General features: G+C 37.2%; 1 protein-coding gene across 1 annotated transcript in view; it reads right to left on the bottom strand.

The window, feature by feature from the left end:
• LOC149069395 (uncharacterized) overlaps positions 1-19,536 on the bottom strand; it is a 166,202-nt gene that overhangs the window by 31,707 nt on the left and 114,959 nt on the right. The window contains exon 7 of the mRNA XM_089249698.1: positions 4,072-4,271. Coding sequence (XP_089105824.1) covers positions 4,072-4,271 — 200 coding nt within the window. The remainder of the gene's footprint in view (positions 1-4,071; positions 4,272-19,536) is intronic.

Below are 19,536 nucleotides of genomic sequence, written 5' to 3'. Positions count from 1 at the left end.
CGATGTTGACGTTTTCTTTCCCCATAGAATTCATTTAAATCTACTCCTTCAATGCAATGGTGCTTTATTTTCTGCCTTTGGTGCTTGTTTTGGCAATTATAGCAATAATTGGCAACTACTTACCTTTGGCGTAATTTTTGGTGCCAACTGACGATTTCCTCCATATCTTTATCGAGGAAATATGGCTCAGCACACTTATATGCAACTGACATTCATTAATTCAATAGTTTAAAATATTTTGAAGAAATATCTTGAGTGCAGTGTTTCTCTGCCAGATTTTATGCAATATATTTTTAAGCATAGAAATACCTCAGGTATGTGTGACCATGTGTCCTGTTTTGAACATTGTAGCTACACTACACATTTTTGGCAAAGTGGAATATGTTTTAGAGGGGGATTGAGTTGAAAGGAAACAAAAATTGATGGAAGAAATTCGATTTTTTTTTTTAGCACTTATAAGCACTTGAAAATCATTATTTTTTCATGAACTGTATGTACCCTGCAAAAAATTTTTCCAGGCCAAATATGGGAAATGTATCCACACAATTTTTTTTTGGGGAGGGGAGCTGAGCCAGTTGTTCAAGATTATTGGGAGCTTGGGCCAATGGGCCAGATACAAGTTTACAACTATGAGGTAGCCACGTGTTTGTGCAATCAGGGCACTAACTTTCTTTCACGAGTAGAAGTGGTATCTCCAGTCAAAAAGATTTTGACAAGTATACAAAAAATTTTGGAAACTTAAAAATGTGCTTTGGTACATCAGGCAGTGCTCAGGACGTGCTATTTAAAACACCTCCAAATCAAAAGTCAGAAAATGATGATGGATGTATATTTACAATTAATATTTTTTTCCCAATTTTGTGGGCATGATTCCTGCTAGAATCTTGTTCGTTTTTGCAATTAGTCTACTCAAATTTTTCATTCAGGGAGAAAAAGATGAGAAATAGTCACAATGTTTGGTGATTTAGCACTAGTTGTTTGGTGGGATTGGTGATTTAACAATCCTTATTCACTGGATTGGTTGCGACATTGGAGATGTAACATATTATTTGGAGGAACGGAATAATGATTTTGCTCAAAAAAATTGAAATTCATGTTTTTAACCAAATTTCAACCACTCTATAATGGCACAGACTTTTAGAATCGAAAACCAGCGACAACTATGTTCGTTCCTAAAGTTGGAACACTCATTTTCAGCCTAGTACCAATGCACAATCGAGCACAGGATTTTGCGGTGAAAATCCGAAAATTGATTTTAAGAAATCTGTGCCCTTTCTTATTTTGTGACTTTTTCCGTGAACTTTCTTTCATTACTTTTCTGGGATTTTGTCATTTTTCCATGATCATAGATACACTGAATTCACCGACCAGCTTTAGCATTGAAAATCCTGATGGTGAAAGATACAACAGATTCATCATTGCTGTTTTTCCAGTACGCTAATACACTATCTACCAATAAGTATTTGGACACCTATGCAAATGACGATATCTGCGGTGCTGAGATACGTCACGCCCTCCGCCGGTATATATCATGTAGGAAACAACATCGCATTAGTCGCATGCAAGATGCCGCGCAGTTTGGAGCTCTCTGATTTCGAGAAAGGTATAATTATTGAGTATCACAAAAATGACTGATCCTCAAGGGGACATATCTAGCGAGCTGAAGTACCCAAAATCGACAGTGGCCTATGTGATTAAGAAGTGGAAGGTGAGCTGTGCTTGTCGGAATTTCCCCCGAGTCGACAGACCAACGAAACTGGGAGATAGGGACCGACGGGTGCTGTCCAGAGAAATTTGGAAGAACCGCACCCAACCGATGGCCCTCATCCGCGAGGAGTTTCAACAGGCATCCGGGAGTATTGTTTCAATGAATACCATCCGTAAGGAAGCACATCTGATTGGTTTTCATGGTCGTGCTGCTGCCCATAAGCCTTTGATCACAAAGTCCAACTGTGTTGCTCGGTTAATGTGGTGCAAAGCACATCGAAATTGGACCGTAGATCAGTGGAAACGGGTTCTTTGGAGCGACGAATCAAGGTTCACCCTCTACCGTTCGGATGGCAGGGTCTGGCGTCTGCCTGGAGAACATCTCCTGCCAGAATGCATTGTGCCAACAGTCAAGTTCGGCGGAGGTGGAATTATGGTCTGGGGGTGTTTCTCCTGGTATGGACTGGGACTCTTGGTCCCCATTCATGGTAAGCTCAACGCCGATGCCTACTGCACTATTTTGGATGACAATGTGCTTCCTACGTTGTGGCAGTTTTACGGGGTGGACCCCTGTTACTTCCAGGACGACAATGCCAGCTGTCATACTGTGAGGTTAACCAAGGCTTGGTATGGTGCCAATGGGGTTCATCGAATGGACTGGCCTGCCCAGAGCCCAGACCTGAACCCTATCGAGAACCTCTGGGACGAGTTGGATCGCCGAATTAAGGGGTGCCATACCTGTCCAAAATCAGTGAAGGAACTGACATGTCTTCTCCAAGCCAAGTGGAAGAAAATACCACTAGCCGTCACACAAGGACTCGTGGAAAGTATGCCCCGGAGGGTTCACGCTGTAATTGCCTCTCGTGGAGGCTCTACTAACTATTGATTTTGAATAATGTTAGTTTTTATTTTCTATCACAGGTGTCCAAATACTTATTGGTAGATAGTGTATGTTCTTTTGCGAATGTTTGCATTCTGTTAAAGGAAACAAATTTTTTGTTAAATACAGATGATCAGTGAAAAAATCAAAGCAATTTCAAAAATAATACATGTAAGGAACTCATAAATCAAAGGACTCAACTTTTATTTCAGAAAAAAAATAGCTGAAACAGCAATTGAAGGGTATTTTTATTATTCTGCAGATGAGCGGCAATTTGCGTAGTGTCTGAGCCCATTTAATACATCAATGGAACCCTAGGTGCCGAATCCTGGGCGGGGGAGAGAGAAAGCTAGGGCTAAAATGGTTGGGGCTCCAAGAAATAAAATTGTGGGGAAGACAAATGATGCCACAGAAAAGTCTGCTTCTATTGTGATGTAACTTCAAAATTTCTTGAGGAAAAATTGTGTTTTTCGCACAAGATGATGCAGAATTGAAGAATACTGGCATTTTTGTATCAGGCAATGGAAATTGTAGCAGTATGCCGCAATCGGCATGGATTTTCCACCAATGAAATATCTTTACACTAAAAGAAAGCAGGTATTGGGAGGGGGGGTTATGATTGAAGTGTAGAAAATTTTGAATGGGATGGATAGGATGAACCCTGCGTTATTAATACACTGACTGCTTTGACAAGGGGACACCGGTATCGTTTGGTGAGCGACAATTCCAGGTTGTGGTGTCACAGGGAGTTTTTTGTAATAAGGTTGTGAATAAATGGAATAGCTTACCTCTAGGGGTTGTGATTTCCAACTCAATTGATATGTTTGAAAAGAAACATGATAAACATATTGGGATAAATCGAGAAATTATCTACAAACACATACTTAGATAAGACAACCATAAATTTATTTTATGGGCAGTGTATTATAATTATCAACAGTTAATTAGTTTTTATTGCTTATTTGTGGGTCAGTCACTGTATTTTTGTTTTTATTGCTTTTATCGGGTTTATGTATTTGATATAGTTTAGATATATTTGTCATTCATATTTTTTATGGGCATCTTTTTTTTAGTCACCTCATTGGGCATTTTGTCTGTTGTGGTATTTGAAAGTACCATCAGCGGTAAAAGTGAGGATATTCAGTGGATAGAGATTTTGTTATCAGATCTCTAAACCTGGACTGAACAAAACATGCCATGCATGTATTTGGGACGGTAGCAGCAAATTGCAAACTGCCTCAGAGTATTATCTAGGGTTTAAGAACTGCTTTGATACAGAAATGTGTGTGGCTGCCACAGGGATATACCTCAGTGAAAGCATGATCAGGTTAGCTACCTCTGCAAAATTATGAGAAAGATTATGATAGACAACTAATAATTAATTAATCTGAATGAAACAGTATTACTATTATCTTGTCTAATGAAATGCACCTTTTAAAAAATAGACCTTCCTAAACTTCAGTCATGTGCCTCTACTATCATACCTTTTACAAAATGGATCAGAGGTCCCATTAGTTCTTGTAGCGGTCAAGTTTCTAGCTTCTTTTATCAATACATGAAGAGCTCCTTTCGGCTGGTTTCCTGACTTTTTTTCCAATTTCTGTTTTGCAACATCTATCGGAACATATTTCAAGGCCAGCAGTAGATCGCCTGAATAATTCACAGAAGTGTCCAGTGCCTCCAGCTGCAAAGTGTCCAAGAAAAGATTTTAATGAGACAACTAAAGATTTTTAAGACAATGAGATGGAATAAATTATAAGAAATTGTTACATAGTAAAACCCTCGTACCTCTTTAGATTATTCAAGTACAAGTGCACAGAGAAACAAATTGAAATTTAAAGGACACATAAAGAATGCTGTTTGATACAAATGAAAAAAAAAAAACGAATGTAAACAAAGCACGTGTTGTCACATGTAAAACACTGAAAGTATGTCATGGGTAGCAGGTAAGTATGAATTTTCTAATTCAATACTCCCACTGAAATTAAACATGCTAGCAAATCAAAAAATACAATCGATAAATGAGCACAGAAAAAAATTAATACTGTTAGATGTATATATTTGTTATATTCATCATCATCCTTCAGATGGCACTAATATCACCACACCGCCACTGAATGAGAAAGAAAGTTTGTATTTTTATTTTAGTTTGGTTTCTACATTTACAAATAAAGCATCTAAGTTTTATAGCTAGCGTCTTCTTGTAGTGCTGTCTTTTCTATGTATTTTTCATTGGTGCCGACATCCCAGATACAGGACTTTTACACTGAAGTTTCCATTATCGATTGAATATTAAATTCACTGAACCTTGGATGAGATGAAATACGAGAATTTGAAAAAAGAACAATCCGTCGTAAGACAGCTGACAACGAAACTGCTTCCAAAGATAGATGCAATATTGCTGGATCACGCTCCGAAAGAAGAAAAAAAAATCGAATTTATCCATGATCTACATGAACAATTGACTTAGAAAAATCTTGAACTGGAAAAACTGGATGCAGATATCAAACTCAAAGTTGACAATGAAGAATTTGAAGCCGAAATCACTCAAAGTCAAGAATATCAAGACCGAGCCATGATATGGAAAGGAACGATCCAGTGGTTCCTGATGCAATCGTGCAACAAGAGTGCTAGACAAAATGGGATTACACATTCAAGAGCTTCAACACCGGATTCCAGAGCTTCAGCACCTGATTCAAGAGCTCCAAATGTTGATTTCAGAGCTTAAACACCCGGTTACACAGCTGTTGTGAAACCTGCATTGAAAAGTGCTGAGACTACCCCAACTTCAAATCGGCATGTATTATGGGGACCCAAGTAAGTTCTTAGATTTCTGGAATCTATTTGAAAATTTAATTCATAGTAATAATAGTTTATAAAATGCTGAAAAATTTGCATACTTAAAATCCTTACTAGAAGGTAATGCTCTTGCAGCAATTTCCGGTTTCGTTTTGAGTGATCAGAATTATGATTCTGCAATAGATTTTGCGAGATAGATTCTGTAGGCAAGACATTGTAATTTTTAGCTCCCATATAAATAAGCTTCTTGCTATCGACCCAGTGAAAAATTTGACAATGTCAGAGCATTGAGAAAATTTGTTGATAAATGTGAAACTGACATACAAAGCTTAGAGTCCTTGAAAGTGACTGCAGGGAGTTATGGCAATTTACTTTGTTCAATAATTCTTGCAAAAATTCCACAAAAACTGAATTATGAATTTCATTGAAATCATATAAATGGAAATTCTTTTGATATCAGAAGCTCATTGAATTTTTGAGAAGAGAGAAATAAACTGTTGCGAAATCGCAAATTCCCTGAACAAACCTGTTCAGCAACAAGATGTGCTCAAAAACGGAAATTGATATAAAGGAAACAATATAGTTTCAAACCAAACTCTGCGTTTGAGCTTTGGTAGCTGCCGATACAATATAAATTTTTTGCAAAAAAGACAATCATGGTGAATGCGGAGAGTGGGGTGTTGAAAAGAAAAGCAACTTTTTGAAACGTTCGGGAAGATTTTATTTGTGTTTTGCTTGACAACACTTAGCATCTCAGTGTAAAAGCAAAATTTGCAACGAATTGCAAAATTTGCAGAAGAAAGCATCACGAAACCGTGTTTCAAATTGGAGGAGCCACAACCTCCCACCCCATGAGAAGATACAGATAATATGCACGAAAAAATCTGTCGTAAGCGTCCTAAAATACATCTGCACGTAACAGATCAGACTTTATTTTACAAATGGTTTAAGCAGTAGTAAAGAATGGGGGTAAAAGCTACATTGTGAAATGTTTAATTGACGGAGGCAGCCAAATTTCCATAATTTGTGAAGATATTAAAAGAAAATTAAATTGCTCAGTGATAGTGACGGGTCCACCAGTTGTGATATTGCAATGGGAAGTCCTGCAGATAGCTGGCGGGATCTCTGCAGGGGATTGTCATCAAACTCGGTAAAATTGTGATAAAAAAAATGTACAATATAAAATTACATTTTAAATGTTTTTGCAAATATAATTATACATAGAAATACAATGTTTTGCCGCCGGTGGGCCGCAGACCACTTTGCAGTCAAAATACTTCATGAGATTTTCAATGTGCAATAAGTCTAGTATTGTAAGCTCTGACCAGGTCTCCAATGTTTACAATTTGTGTGTTGCCAATTTCCATATGTCAAAGTAACGTAACAGTATTTTATTCCATATAAATATGCAAATGAGATATTGTTTGTTAAAGGTTTATGTTAATTTCAGTAAAATCAATCCTCAGTGTTGATTCACACACATCATCCATTATCATATGAACAAAGAGTTCCCCCATATATATACCAGCAGCGTGCTGTGCATTGACTCCCATTTGATTCATGCATTTGTTTGCATCTTAGTTGATTGCTCTCTCTCTCTCTGAGGCGCATCGTCCGACTTCACTTTGTGTAAAGGGTTGCTCTTCTTCTGTTGTCATGAGTTGCTGATCCAGTTTCTTGCTGTGACGGCGTCGGAGTAGCACCGCTTCTCCTCCTGCTGTTGGTCGTCTTTCTAATCATCCAGTCCTCTGTATGTGAAAATGTGAGGGGACATCCTCTTATCCAGGATGGAATATTGCTGACCGCCTTTGGGACGTATCTGTGTCCTTCCTGGATTCACTAGTACAAATTCTGGCTGAACTTGTGCCATTGGGAGGTGATCTGGATTCTTGGGCTGTTCTTCCATTGTAGAGGATGTGAGAACTCTGATAACAAAGTATTGAAGGGTACCCTGTCAGACCAACTCACGTAAGAACGTTTCAATAACGTTCTGTGATATTTTCTAACGTTAACACTTTAAAGAAAATTTTGCTTGTTACTTTGTTAATTCTAAAACCATTTTAACGTATTGTTGATAAATGATTGAAGTGGAAAAACCTTGTCTTTCATTGTTGTCATCTGTATGAATTAATGTTGGGAAACACTAAAAGTAATTTGGGTATGCAAACGGAATGTTGTAATAGGTCAGGCCAACTTGAACCTCCATACTTTTAGGAGAAAAAAAATAGGAGACGATGGTGCCGACAAAAAGTGCAGCTGGCCTTATACAATATAGCCAACCCCACAAAATTTATAACACTGGAAGTAGTAGAAGCTCCCTTCATCCCGATTGTTGGGGAAAAAATTCTCCATGCCTAATGGAGAATTTTTATGAATCATATTAATGTAAAATATCATTTTCTAAGAAACCTTGTGGAAAAGCAACTTTTTAAATTGAAATATATCAATAGCAAATGTAATATTGCAGATTATTCTACGAAACCTATTGTTCTCAGTAATATGAAATTATTATATGAACTTTTGTATGAAAGCATACGGCATGAGGGGGGCTGATTGCCGGGGAAAAAAATTCTCCATGCCTAATGCAAATGACGGATTACGCTCATCGGCAACCGGTCGACTTCCGTGAAGGGAAAGAATTTCCCTGTCTATAAAAGATGATGTTTGTTCTCGATCAGTGTTCATTTTTGGTTACAGTTCAATTGCAGTTCAATATATGTTCGCTATGTCTCATCACTATGTTATTTTCATGGGGATGGAGGAGGAGTCCAGGACATGAGGACTCCCCATCCTCATGTCCCCCATGAAGGATGGGGCTGACAGGGCTGTAGTCATAACGCCCGTGACAATCACCACTATTTTCTCATGCTATAAATTTACTACAGGGCCCCCCTCCTCAGTGTAAACTCTGGCTTGTGGACCCACCAAAGATCCAACAGCCTTGCTCCATGATGCGGGAGAAAGACCATGTCCTTTCTACGGAAAACCAATATTGTTCCCAATTGAGACCACAACAGTAGGGCTATTAGTCCCTCCTCCTCCTCTAGGAATTATCATGTGATCCTGAGAACACTGCTTTAGGGGGAATATTACAGATGTTGAAAGGTCCAGACAAGCAAAGAAAGAAAAGTTATTTTTTGTTCATCCAGTCTAAATAGCTTTTTTGCCTCACCCATATAATGTCTGCCCCAATGTAGGGTGGCTACATATTGGCATTGTTCTTTTCTGTTGTTACTCACCCATCTATCCCTCCTGGGCAAATAAAAAAAGAACAAAACCTGAGAGAGAAAAGAATTATTGAATGCCACAGCTTTACGAAAGCCTAGATTTTATGTGGGGGGGGGGGGGGGAAATTGAAAAAAAAAAATCTCTGGAGAATCAAAAAAATCAGTGACCTTCACTCAAATTTTGCGACTTTTTGGGACTTCGGTGACATTTTTCTCATTCCATGACTTTGTGACTTTCCCATGTTGGTAGACACCCTGCTACCGATCAAGAGGCAGCTAGAAAATTTCCAAAGACTCTGCAGAAATTTATTGAAGAGAAGGATTACGCACCTCTGCAGGTATTTAATGCTGACGAAATGGCACTATTTTGGAAGAAAATGCTGCAAAGGACATTTACTATCACACAAGAAGAAAGGCAAACCCCTGGTTTTTAGATAAGTAAAGATTAACTTACTATGTCGTTTTGTGCAAATGCGTATAGCCCACCATCATTTTCAAATCTGCGAATCCATGAACATTAAAGGAAAAGGATAAGTTAAAGCTCCCAGTATTTTGGATGAACAATAAAAAGGCTTGGACTATGAAAACACTTTTCCTCGATTGGTTTTTAAATTTTCAATTGTGTTTCATTCCAAAAGTCCAGAGGTACCTTGAGAGTGAAGACATGCCATTCAAAGTTCTTTTGATATTGGATAATGCTCTTGGACAACCAGATGTCAATGAGTTCAAAGCTTATGGTGTGGAAGTTCTTTATATGCCTCCAAATACAACATCATTCAGCCCCTTGATCGAGGGTAATGCGAGCATTCAAGGCTCACTATACATGCCACTCAATGAAGATGATTATGTATGCAATAGAAGAAGATGCAAATGCAGAAAATATCTTGAAGGTATGGAAGTCACAGCTCCAGCCCAGTATTTTGGATGAACAATAGAAAAGCTTGGGCTATGAAAAAACTTTTCCTGGATTGGTTTAAACGATGTTTCATTCCAAAAGTCAGGAAGTACCTTAAGAGTGAAGACATGCTATTCAAAGTCCTTTACTGAATAAAACTCTTGGACACCCAGATATCAAGAAGTTCAAAGCTGATGGTGTGGAAGTCCTTTATATGTCTCTTAATACAACATCTATCATTCAGCCCCCTTGATCACAGGGCAATGCAAGCATTCAACGCTCACTATACATGTCACTCAATGAAGATGAATTGTGCATGCAATAGAAGATGTAAATGCAAAAAATATCTTGAAGGTATGGAAGAATTACACTATCACTAATGTCATTACTGACATCACTAGAACCGGGGCTGCCTCACGAAACAATCAATCACTCCAGGATACAACCATTTCTGCAGAGCCGACTGAAGAGATAATAAAAGACATCATCACGTTAGCAAAACAGGTGGGTGGAAAAGGGTTCAATGATATTGATATAGAGGAAGTCGAACAGCTTAATAGCAATTCAGAGGCATTGACCGAGGAGGAATTAATATTGGCTGCTCATGAAATAAGAGGTACCAGATGAAGATCAAGATAAAGAAGTGGATGACAAGTTCACCATGAGTAACACAGTGGAAAGGCTTTACAAGTTAAAATCAGCAATGGATTATGTTCATGACATAGATTCCTCTATAGTACGTTCTTCACATGTAGAAAAATTGGTAGAGGAAGTGTAGTCAACATACTTGACATGAAGATGAAACGGCAAACAGAAATCGCAATATTCTTTCAGAAAACATCTCCCAACAATCACTGCACCCTCTTTTACATTCAATTCTACCTCTGCATCACCTTGCTTCTCTCATGATGTTCAATAAACAAAATATACACGAAAAAAAATCCATGGCTTCAGTTATTCACGGATTTCCGGTATTCGTGGTCATGGCCCCCACAAGGGGTGGGCTGACAAGGTTCTAGCCCTGGGTTCTGGGATGATTTTCACCATTTTTTTGCTTTTAATGCTATAGCCCTCTGGTGGCTCGTCGTCCATGAGCTATTAGCTGATCGGTTTCACCGTCCATTGCACGGTTCCGTTCGGCATATATACGCTCTAGCGAAGGAAAATCTCTATCTCCTCTGTAGCTTAGTGGTCAGAGCACTCGTCCGGCAATCAAGGGACCCGGGTTCGACTGCTGGTAGAGGCAGAGATGAGTTTTTTCCTTCCTTAAAAAATTAACATCTCAAATAATAAATATCTTCACAACATCCAGTCTTCTGTATATCTTGTATTTAATGCTATAATTTCATCATAAAGGGCCCATGAAAGTGTGGTCGGGGGCCCCCAGAAGATCCCAGCCTAGAGCCCTGCACCAGGATGTGGGGGCCATGTTTGTGGTCACCCCTGGAACATAACCTCAGCGAATATGGGGGGCAGACTGTAGTTATTTGAAACATCAAACATGAAAAAATTCAAAATAATAAGAAGCATGTTTCTGTTTAACACTCGTTGGTTTATTAAGGAAGTTAAGGTGATGTTCTCAAAACAAGTTTGTAAACGCTAGAAATAAATCACTGCATATATTTTTATATGCACCGCTATGAAAAGGAAACGTCTGTATTTTGAAATAATGAAATACTTTTCAAAATTGTTTCTAGATGGGGCTCGCCAGTGGTTTGTGCACTCATGTGATTTGAACGCTTTCATTACTTGAATATACAGAATGTCCCACAATCGCCTGACGGTTTTCAAAATGGGAATAACAAGAAAACAGTGACAGATAGTAAAGTCATTCTTGCAGAATATAAATGCGTGAAGTCCGGCATTTCAGCTACGTTACTCACTTAATAAAATTAACTTTTTATATGGACAAGTTTGTGCTCAAACACCAAATTAAAAAGTTGTTGCCCTGTCTTTTCTGATGCCAATGAAGAAATTTCATGTTTCTAAGTGCAATATTGACAGAGATATCTGAATTCAAAAATTGAAGAAAAGTTGGAAAAGAAGCGTTGTCTGTTATTTTTTTGGCTTTTTTCCCCAACTTTCCTCAGATTTTTGAATTCAAATATCTCAGTAAATACTTAGAAAAAAGGAAATTCTTGTTAATTAAACTGCTTTTGTTCCTTCCATTTTTGTTCTTTTCCCTATGGTATGCTACTTTTATATTGAAAGCTACAAAATAAAAAAATATAATAGTATAGATCAGCGGTTCTCAACCTTTCTTGACCCACAGAGCGCTTTCCGGTATATAATTTTTATGGCAGAGCTCCGTAGGCCTATTTTTTATTCATTCGTCAAAGTTACTGATTTATTTTTAATATTCTAAAATATTAATAATTATTTTTTTCAAATGCACCTGGAAATTCACATTGAGCCCTTAGGGCTCCAGGGCAGTATCGATTGAGAACCGCTGGTATAGATTACATAAAAAAATTCTTTGAAAAGTTAATTTAGTATTTAAAAGGTTAGAATAATACATATATTATAGATTTTCTCCTGTTATCACTTTGTGAAATTTTTTTTACATGATAGTCAAAAATGAGCCACATCTAAAGTCAGTGACCAAAAATGCATCACGAAATGCATCATAGTTTCCAAAACTTGGTAAGTTCATAAGTTTCCAGAAAGTTATCCAAAATTTCAATTCTACAGGTCTGAATAATCTGAATAATCTGGTCTGAATATATTAAATTGATTCTAAATATGAATCAATGTGGGATTTACTGAGTGACAATTTATTTTTTTTTTATTGAAATTAAAAACGAAATGAGCAATAACTAATATATATTTTATTGTGGTCTTTTGTTTCTATATTTCATTGCATATATTTTTTAAATTGCGGTACATGTAGTTCAATACAGTACTGTACTTCTTGGAATAATCACCACATGAACGTATGCGTAGCTGTATCGGAAAAAAAAAGAACCATCAATATATGGCATTTTGTTTATGAACTCAACATAAGGCCCGCATCCACTGCAGATTTCTGATATAAAATTTATTAAATGCTAATTTTTAATTTCGGAAATACTTGCTAAAAACTCAGTAATGACTGTCAAGACAACGCGATGGCAAGACAAAATCGTAGACAACGCGATGCTTGTTCCATGGAAATAGGTCATTAATATAATATATATAACGATTAAAATACTGTGTATATGTAAAATGCACTATGTCCATTTTCGTCCATATTGAGATAACACTATCAATTTGCTGTATATTTTCGTTACACTATACACATAGGTACACAGGCCTATGCAGAATTTTCGCGATGGGGGTTTCAGATTTTCATTTTTTTTCCTTTATGGGGGGGGGGATTTTACATTTTTCCTGCAAAATAACTCAACAATCTTGGCTCAAGGGGAGGGGGGGTTAGACCCCCTTTTACGTACGCCAATGCATAGGTATAGAACAAGTCCTATTTCAATAAATAACAGAGATATTCACTTGTTAACACTTTAAATGGCTCTCTTGTAAAATTTCCCTTTTGGCACACGGTGCCAATTATCTCCGATATACAGAAATAGTTAAAACTACAAATGTAAAATGTAAACTGTTTACCTGTCGCGTTTGTTACTCATCTGAAAAGCAAGTAAGACAGGACAATATAAAGATTGCAGAGAAAACACAATTTAATTGTTGCCCCCGTGTTAAGACCAGGATGTGAGTCACCTTCATGTGGTTTTGCACCCAAAATGTTGCTAAAATACAATAAATATTTCATTTTCACTTTAATTTCTTAAACAAGCACTAGCTCAAACTTTTTCAATTTATCAATGTATCGTACAAAAAATATGAGTCTTATATGCCTTATACAAGTACTACAATGAATACAAGTACTAAAGCGGATTCCAAATTACCTAACATTGAATTGTGAAGAAAACTCTCGCAAAATACAAAATGCATGAACTTATCAGAAATGGTAGCTATATTCGATATTTACTTACTTTTTCATCAGGAAAGTGTAAAATGAAGAAGAGCCTTTTCCCGTTTTTGTTGTGTGGTAATCCTGTGTTTATAACCGAATCTAGTTTTATACTACTGTGTACAATTAATAAAAATATGGGTTCTGCCAAGCTCCACATTTGTCCTATAGAATTCCACATTTGTCCTATTGAATTCCACATTTGAGCTATTGAAATGTTCTTGGTGGTCAGCTGGGAAGGGTGCAGCAGCCTCCAGTCACTGAAAGAACCCCCTTTCTTTTTTTTTCTTCCTGACCACTGTACCAACACCCTCCATAGATAGCCCTCCAAAGATAATCCCCCCCCCCCTTCTTTAGGGGATGTTAACTTAACTTTCGTTTTCTTTCCAACACCTTCAGTAATCTGAAATGAGTTCTGCTTTGCTTCGCTGGATTCCTACTCACCCTCCCACCTCTACTTGTGACTAGTAATGCAAATGTGAATGTCCGGCACTGTCAAGCGAGGCCCTGTTTGATTATTCCCTTTGCAGCGGAGGCTCTGTGTATGTATACTGCATATTCCATAAAAGGAAAGGGAAACAAAACTGCCCAGCACTGTGGACTGAGGCTCTGTTTCTCCGTTTCCTGTCACAGTGGAGGTGCTGCATATATATTTTGTATACCTTGTGCATTTAGGACATTCTGAAATCTCACCCACTTCAACATGACAACTACTTCTTCTTACTTGCCCAAAAGTCTTTTCCACACTTCTTTTAAAATCCCAGGCTGTGGCCTCTGGCCCTTATGTGCCACTACTACTTCACCAAACACTAACTCTGGCCATATCGCAATATTGCAATTTACTGCCATTAGTGAGATGGGTTAGAAGTGAAGGTGCTGTCTATTGGTGGTCGCCTCGAGTTCGTTAGGGAAAATATCTTATCTATTCCTCCCTTGGGTTCGAACCCGGGACCCTGACAACAACCTTCACGATGGTAGACGAGCATTTTACCACCAGGCCACTCTGGCCCTTATGTGCCACTGGGTGCACGTGCAATTTTTTCTCCTACTCATTGAGTTCAGCTATCCATTTTAGTTAAATGGCTTGTACATTGCATCGAGTTGATGGCTGTCTTCATGGGGAGAATGATGCGAGTGATTCAATACTTGCAAACACGGGGCAAGAGGAGCCACCACGATAAGTCTTTGCTAACTTTTCCGACACAACCTGCATCTTTTGAGGTAATGGAAGTAAGGTGCTTTGCATCAGTCCGGGGTTGTGAGCAGTTCTATCTAACTACTTGTGACTATTTGGGAAGGCGGTGAATAACACTGTAAATAGGAAGGTTAGACAATCATATATTTTTTACTTCAACAGTAGTCTGAGTGGAAAAAACACAAAAAATAAACAAAAATAAACAATATGGTTTAATAATTATATTATTTACAATAGAAAATGACATATGGCACTTTTGCACGTTTACGAAAGGTGAATTTAATTTAAAAAATGTTTTTCTCTCCCCTCTTTCTATACCCCAAAATTTGTTGCCCCTCCGAATTTGCTGCCCTGGGCTATAGCCCGCTCAGCCAACAATCCCCTATAGATAAGAAAGCCTCCACACTGCTGACGTCACACCTAGTGACGTAGCCAGGTGGAGGCTGAAGGAAGACGAAGCAGTAAACATCAACCATGTTTGCACATGTTTTGTATTCGTTGGTGTTGTTAATGTTTTTAAGTTTGTTAGACGACGTTTTAAAATTTATTTTTGTGTTATATTCCTTTTTAATTTTAATTAATCATCCCTCGTGGATGAAAAGAGACAGAGAGGCTTCTCTTAATTTAATTTGCTGAAGAATAAGATCGATCATCAAAGGCTGGCTTCTATAATCAAGGAAGGACATCAGTGCCGAACGTTTTCGAGTAAGTATTTTTATTGGATTTATTTTTATCCCTACCAGTGAAAATTATGACATTATTTACAATGAATAAAACAAAAGAATTTATATCTGTTTTAAGTAATGGAAATACTGCAGGATTTTATATAATTTGCGGAATAGGGTTATACAATATATTTGTGTGTAAATTTTGCCTAAATCTATCCTCGCAAAACTACATTCATGCTGCATAGAAATAATTATTTGTTTTAAAATACGATGACACCTTGATATAACGATAATCTGTGAACCAAAAAAATGCACATATATTGTTGTAGAGGGATTATCATTATACTGAGAGGCATCAGTTTAGCACTGGAGTATAAACATTTCCAAACAAGACTAGAAAAACATTGTTGTAAAGGAATTCATTGTTGTATCGAGTATCGTTGTAACAAGATTTCACTACAAGATATACAGAAGACTGGATGTTGTGAAGATATTTAGTATACTAAATATCTTCACAACATCCAGTCTTCTGTATATCTTGTATTAACAAGTGGAGAGCGACATTCATGTCATGTCATAAAGATTTCACTAATTAATTTTTCGATTCTAAAGTAAATTGTATATATAAAATTTGGGTAAGTTGGCTAGAAAGATAGTCACTTAGCAACAGTATTGAATATTGTATTAATTTTTTTGTAATTTTTGGTTTTCATCAACTTATTTATCTCAACTTATACTAAACAATTATTATCTTTATACCCAAGGACTATGGTTAGAGTAAGTGCTTTTAATCTAATAAAGGGAAGAACTTATTTCATATAAATGAATTAGTGTTTAGTCATGCAGATAACTGAAAAATATGTAATCTATATATATAAAATTGATTTTCTGTCTGTCTGTCTGTGCGTGCGTATGTTCTCTATACAAATCTACAAATTTAGACCGATCGTCGCCAAATTTTACATATATACAAAATGGGACCCGACTTGAACGATAGGCTACTTTAAAATTTCATTAGAGCAGGGCAAATGCCCCAAATGGGCAAAAAACTGTCGGACAACAATGGTTTTTGGGCCTCAACAATCACTTTCCGAACGTTTACTTTGGTTACCGTGGTTCCCTAGCAGGGTTTAAGCTATGGTCGCATTTTTCGCAAAATGCGAAAGAAAATCGCAGAATGAGAAAAAAGTAGTAGCCACTTTCGCAAAAATGCGTACATGAGGTACACAACGAGTAGACATCCAACCATCAATCATTACATTAGGGGTCATTCAAGTATTATGTCAGCATCGCGGGGGGGGGAATTTCGGATTTGCGGACTTTTGATGACAAGGGGGGAGGGGTTTGAAGGTTGCTAACATCATCAACCACCCATTTTGAAGGTATGAAATATTCTAAGCTGCTGACGAAATTTTGCTGACAAGGGGTGGAGGGGTCAAAAATGGCTAAAAATCTGCTGGTGTAATACTTGAATGGCCCCTTAGCATTATAGCATTTTGCTAAAGCTTTTCCCCTCATTTTCGCTTTTTTGCGAAAGGAATTTTTTATCCAGCTTAAACCCTGTTCCCTAGCAATGCGTTTCAGACGTGTATATGCCTTTACAATGGTTTGTCATTTCTTCATCGCTGCCAGCATATATGTATAATAGTTTATGCCTTCATAATGGTTTGCCACTTTTTTCAATCCTTCCGATAATGAGAACTTTTTGAATAGACACCATCATCAGCATTACTTTGAGGGTAAGGCAAAGGAGAGATGATCCTCATAGAAATCAGTAAAAATTGCCGATTTTGCCGTAGAAATGCAGAAATTTGGTGGGGGTTTCCTGCCAGATCAATAATTTTCGAAATTGTACTGAATCAATTTTTGAAATATTGAGTTCGTTTACAGATACGAAGCCCAGAAAATTAAATATGACGTAATTAGCCGGACCTTCTTTTAAGTTGGATATCCGTGGAATAACATAATTTCAGCTTTTTATTTATATGTTCTCAAGCATGAAAATTAATGTCTCTGTATTGTCTTTTGATATTCAACTGCATAAATTCATGTGGGGGTTAGGATATTTTAAAATCAATTATGGGCCCGTAAAAAATACATCGAAAAATTTCCACAGCTTCAACTAAGCATTTTTGGAAGCTGGAACAGGCAGATGGATAACTTGAAGTTCAAGGGGGGGGGGGAATTCGAAAAACCTAGCACCCCAATAAAAAAACAAAAAACTATTCATTTCTATGTTTCTTTAATCTAGAATTGTTTTTTTCGCGAGTCCTGCAGGAAGTCGCCATATTGGTTAACTTGGACACAGTCTATATGTCCCTCAAAGAAAGAAAGAGGGGAGATATCACATGATCCAAAAAGCCTCATTGAAGAAAACCCGGGCAGCGCCGGGTATTATAGCTAGTGAGATATAAAAATATGTAATCCTATTTATGAGTAATATTTTTTACTATATTTTCTTACAGGATTTTGTTCTCACTCCAGTATACAAGTGCCTGCGGATTCTTGTGGCGACTCAACTATTCTTTATTAGTGTGTTATTTTTTATTTTTTGATGGAGAGTACATTTCTACAGCAGAATTTTTTAGTCACCATTTTGACCTGGCACCTGGGTTTTGTTCTGCGCTGTAATAGAATATCATATACTGTTTGGTACACTCTTATATCTAGTCTGTTTTATCTAAATAAAGTTGATGGCATTTCATGATTAATATAAACAATATATACACATATAATAACCTTAATGAAATGCTTTCATGAAATGTCAAACAAACAAAACTAGGCGAAACTAAGTTTACATTCCCATTTTTCATTCATATACATGATCTCGAAAGCAATTTGAAATGCGTTTTAAATGTAAAAGAATCCGATAGTGATGGTCTTAATCACTTATTCAATGTATGTGAGGATATTTTGAATGAATTGCTAGTTTATGTTAAAGACAAACAAAGACAATAGCTTTTGTAAAAGAGCAAATCCATTTGATTAAATATACTTTAACTCTATGTAGCTGTTCTACATATTTTATAATTTTGTGTGTGTTCACTTCACTCAATATGTTCCCATGCATAGATATTTATAGGTAGTTGATCTGCAGTAATTCCTCATGCACAAATTATTCAAACAATAATTTCTGATAATATCGTCAATCCTAGTGCAGAGCAATCTGATGACCAATCACTACTGTATGTAAAAGTTTATTACTTGAATGAATCAGACAAAAAGTGAAGCTTCTAATAGATGAAATTAATCTAAAACCATTCCTTGATTTTAAGGGGGGGGGGAGAGGGGGTTCTACGAGAGTGTCACACATTTTGAACTTTGTCTGAAATAACTGAATCAACCAGAAAAATTGCATGTCTTTATATTATCCATATTTTGTGGAGGGGGGTATCGAAGAATCTCAAATGTGTTTCAGTTGCAACGTTGAGAAAATTGTATGATGAATAAAGAAACACAATTAAATATTGCCATACATTAACTTCCATACATTAAATGGGAATTTTTTTTTTACTACTATCTGTGCAAAATTATTTCTAGTATGTTGTTTGTGACAGTTTTCTATAAATTTTACCAATTTTTTTGAATAAATATCAGAATCTTTGTAATTTGAAGTTGTGTGTCGTTTTCTTTGCTTCCTCATTTTATTTTGAAGTTTTCAGTTTGTAAGGTTCAGGAGAAAAGAGGTTGGAAAAAAACTGAGGAAAAACAGGAGTCGCGCGAGAGAGAAACGAGAATGATTTGAGACATTCGAAAAAGAGTTAGTGTGAAAGTTTGTACCGAAGAGACAGGACGGTTCCGTTGGAGGTGTTGGATAAAAAATTAAATAAAGTGTTGTTTTCTTCATTTGGGGGTCTAGAATCCAGTTATTTCGTTCTGAAATCGTAGTGGAGGTACAGCCAAGAACCTACGACCGATAACAAGTCGGGGGAAAGTTTACTTGCACAGTCGACAGGATGAGGTCGTGGCTTCAACGACTCAAGATTGTGAGCTGAATTCGAAGAAGAGTGTCCTAGCGACGGTGGAACCACCCCTGTTCGTATAGAAGGATAGTAGCAGCGTCGAGCACCCACGCTGGTTTTTTTTTCGTGAAGTCAACCCGACAACCGGTGCTGAGAGGGGCAATCCTGCCCAGGGCAAAAGGAGCAAGTGTTGCATGGCGGTATCGAGACGATAAATAAAGATGGCGTATTTGGCAAAA

The sequence above is a fragment of the Pholcus phalangioides genome, unplaced genomic scaffold (genome assembly GCF_987345545.1).
Source record: "Pholcus phalangioides strain wild (caught in Gottingen) unplaced genomic scaffold, Ppha-v1.0 ptg000022l_1, whole genome shotgun sequence".
Lineage (NCBI taxonomy): Eukaryota > Metazoa > Arthropoda > Arachnida > Araneae > Pholcidae > Pholcus > Pholcus phalangioides.
Note: the sequence above shows the minus strand (reverse complement) of the source record. Positions and strands in the feature narration are given on the sequence as shown.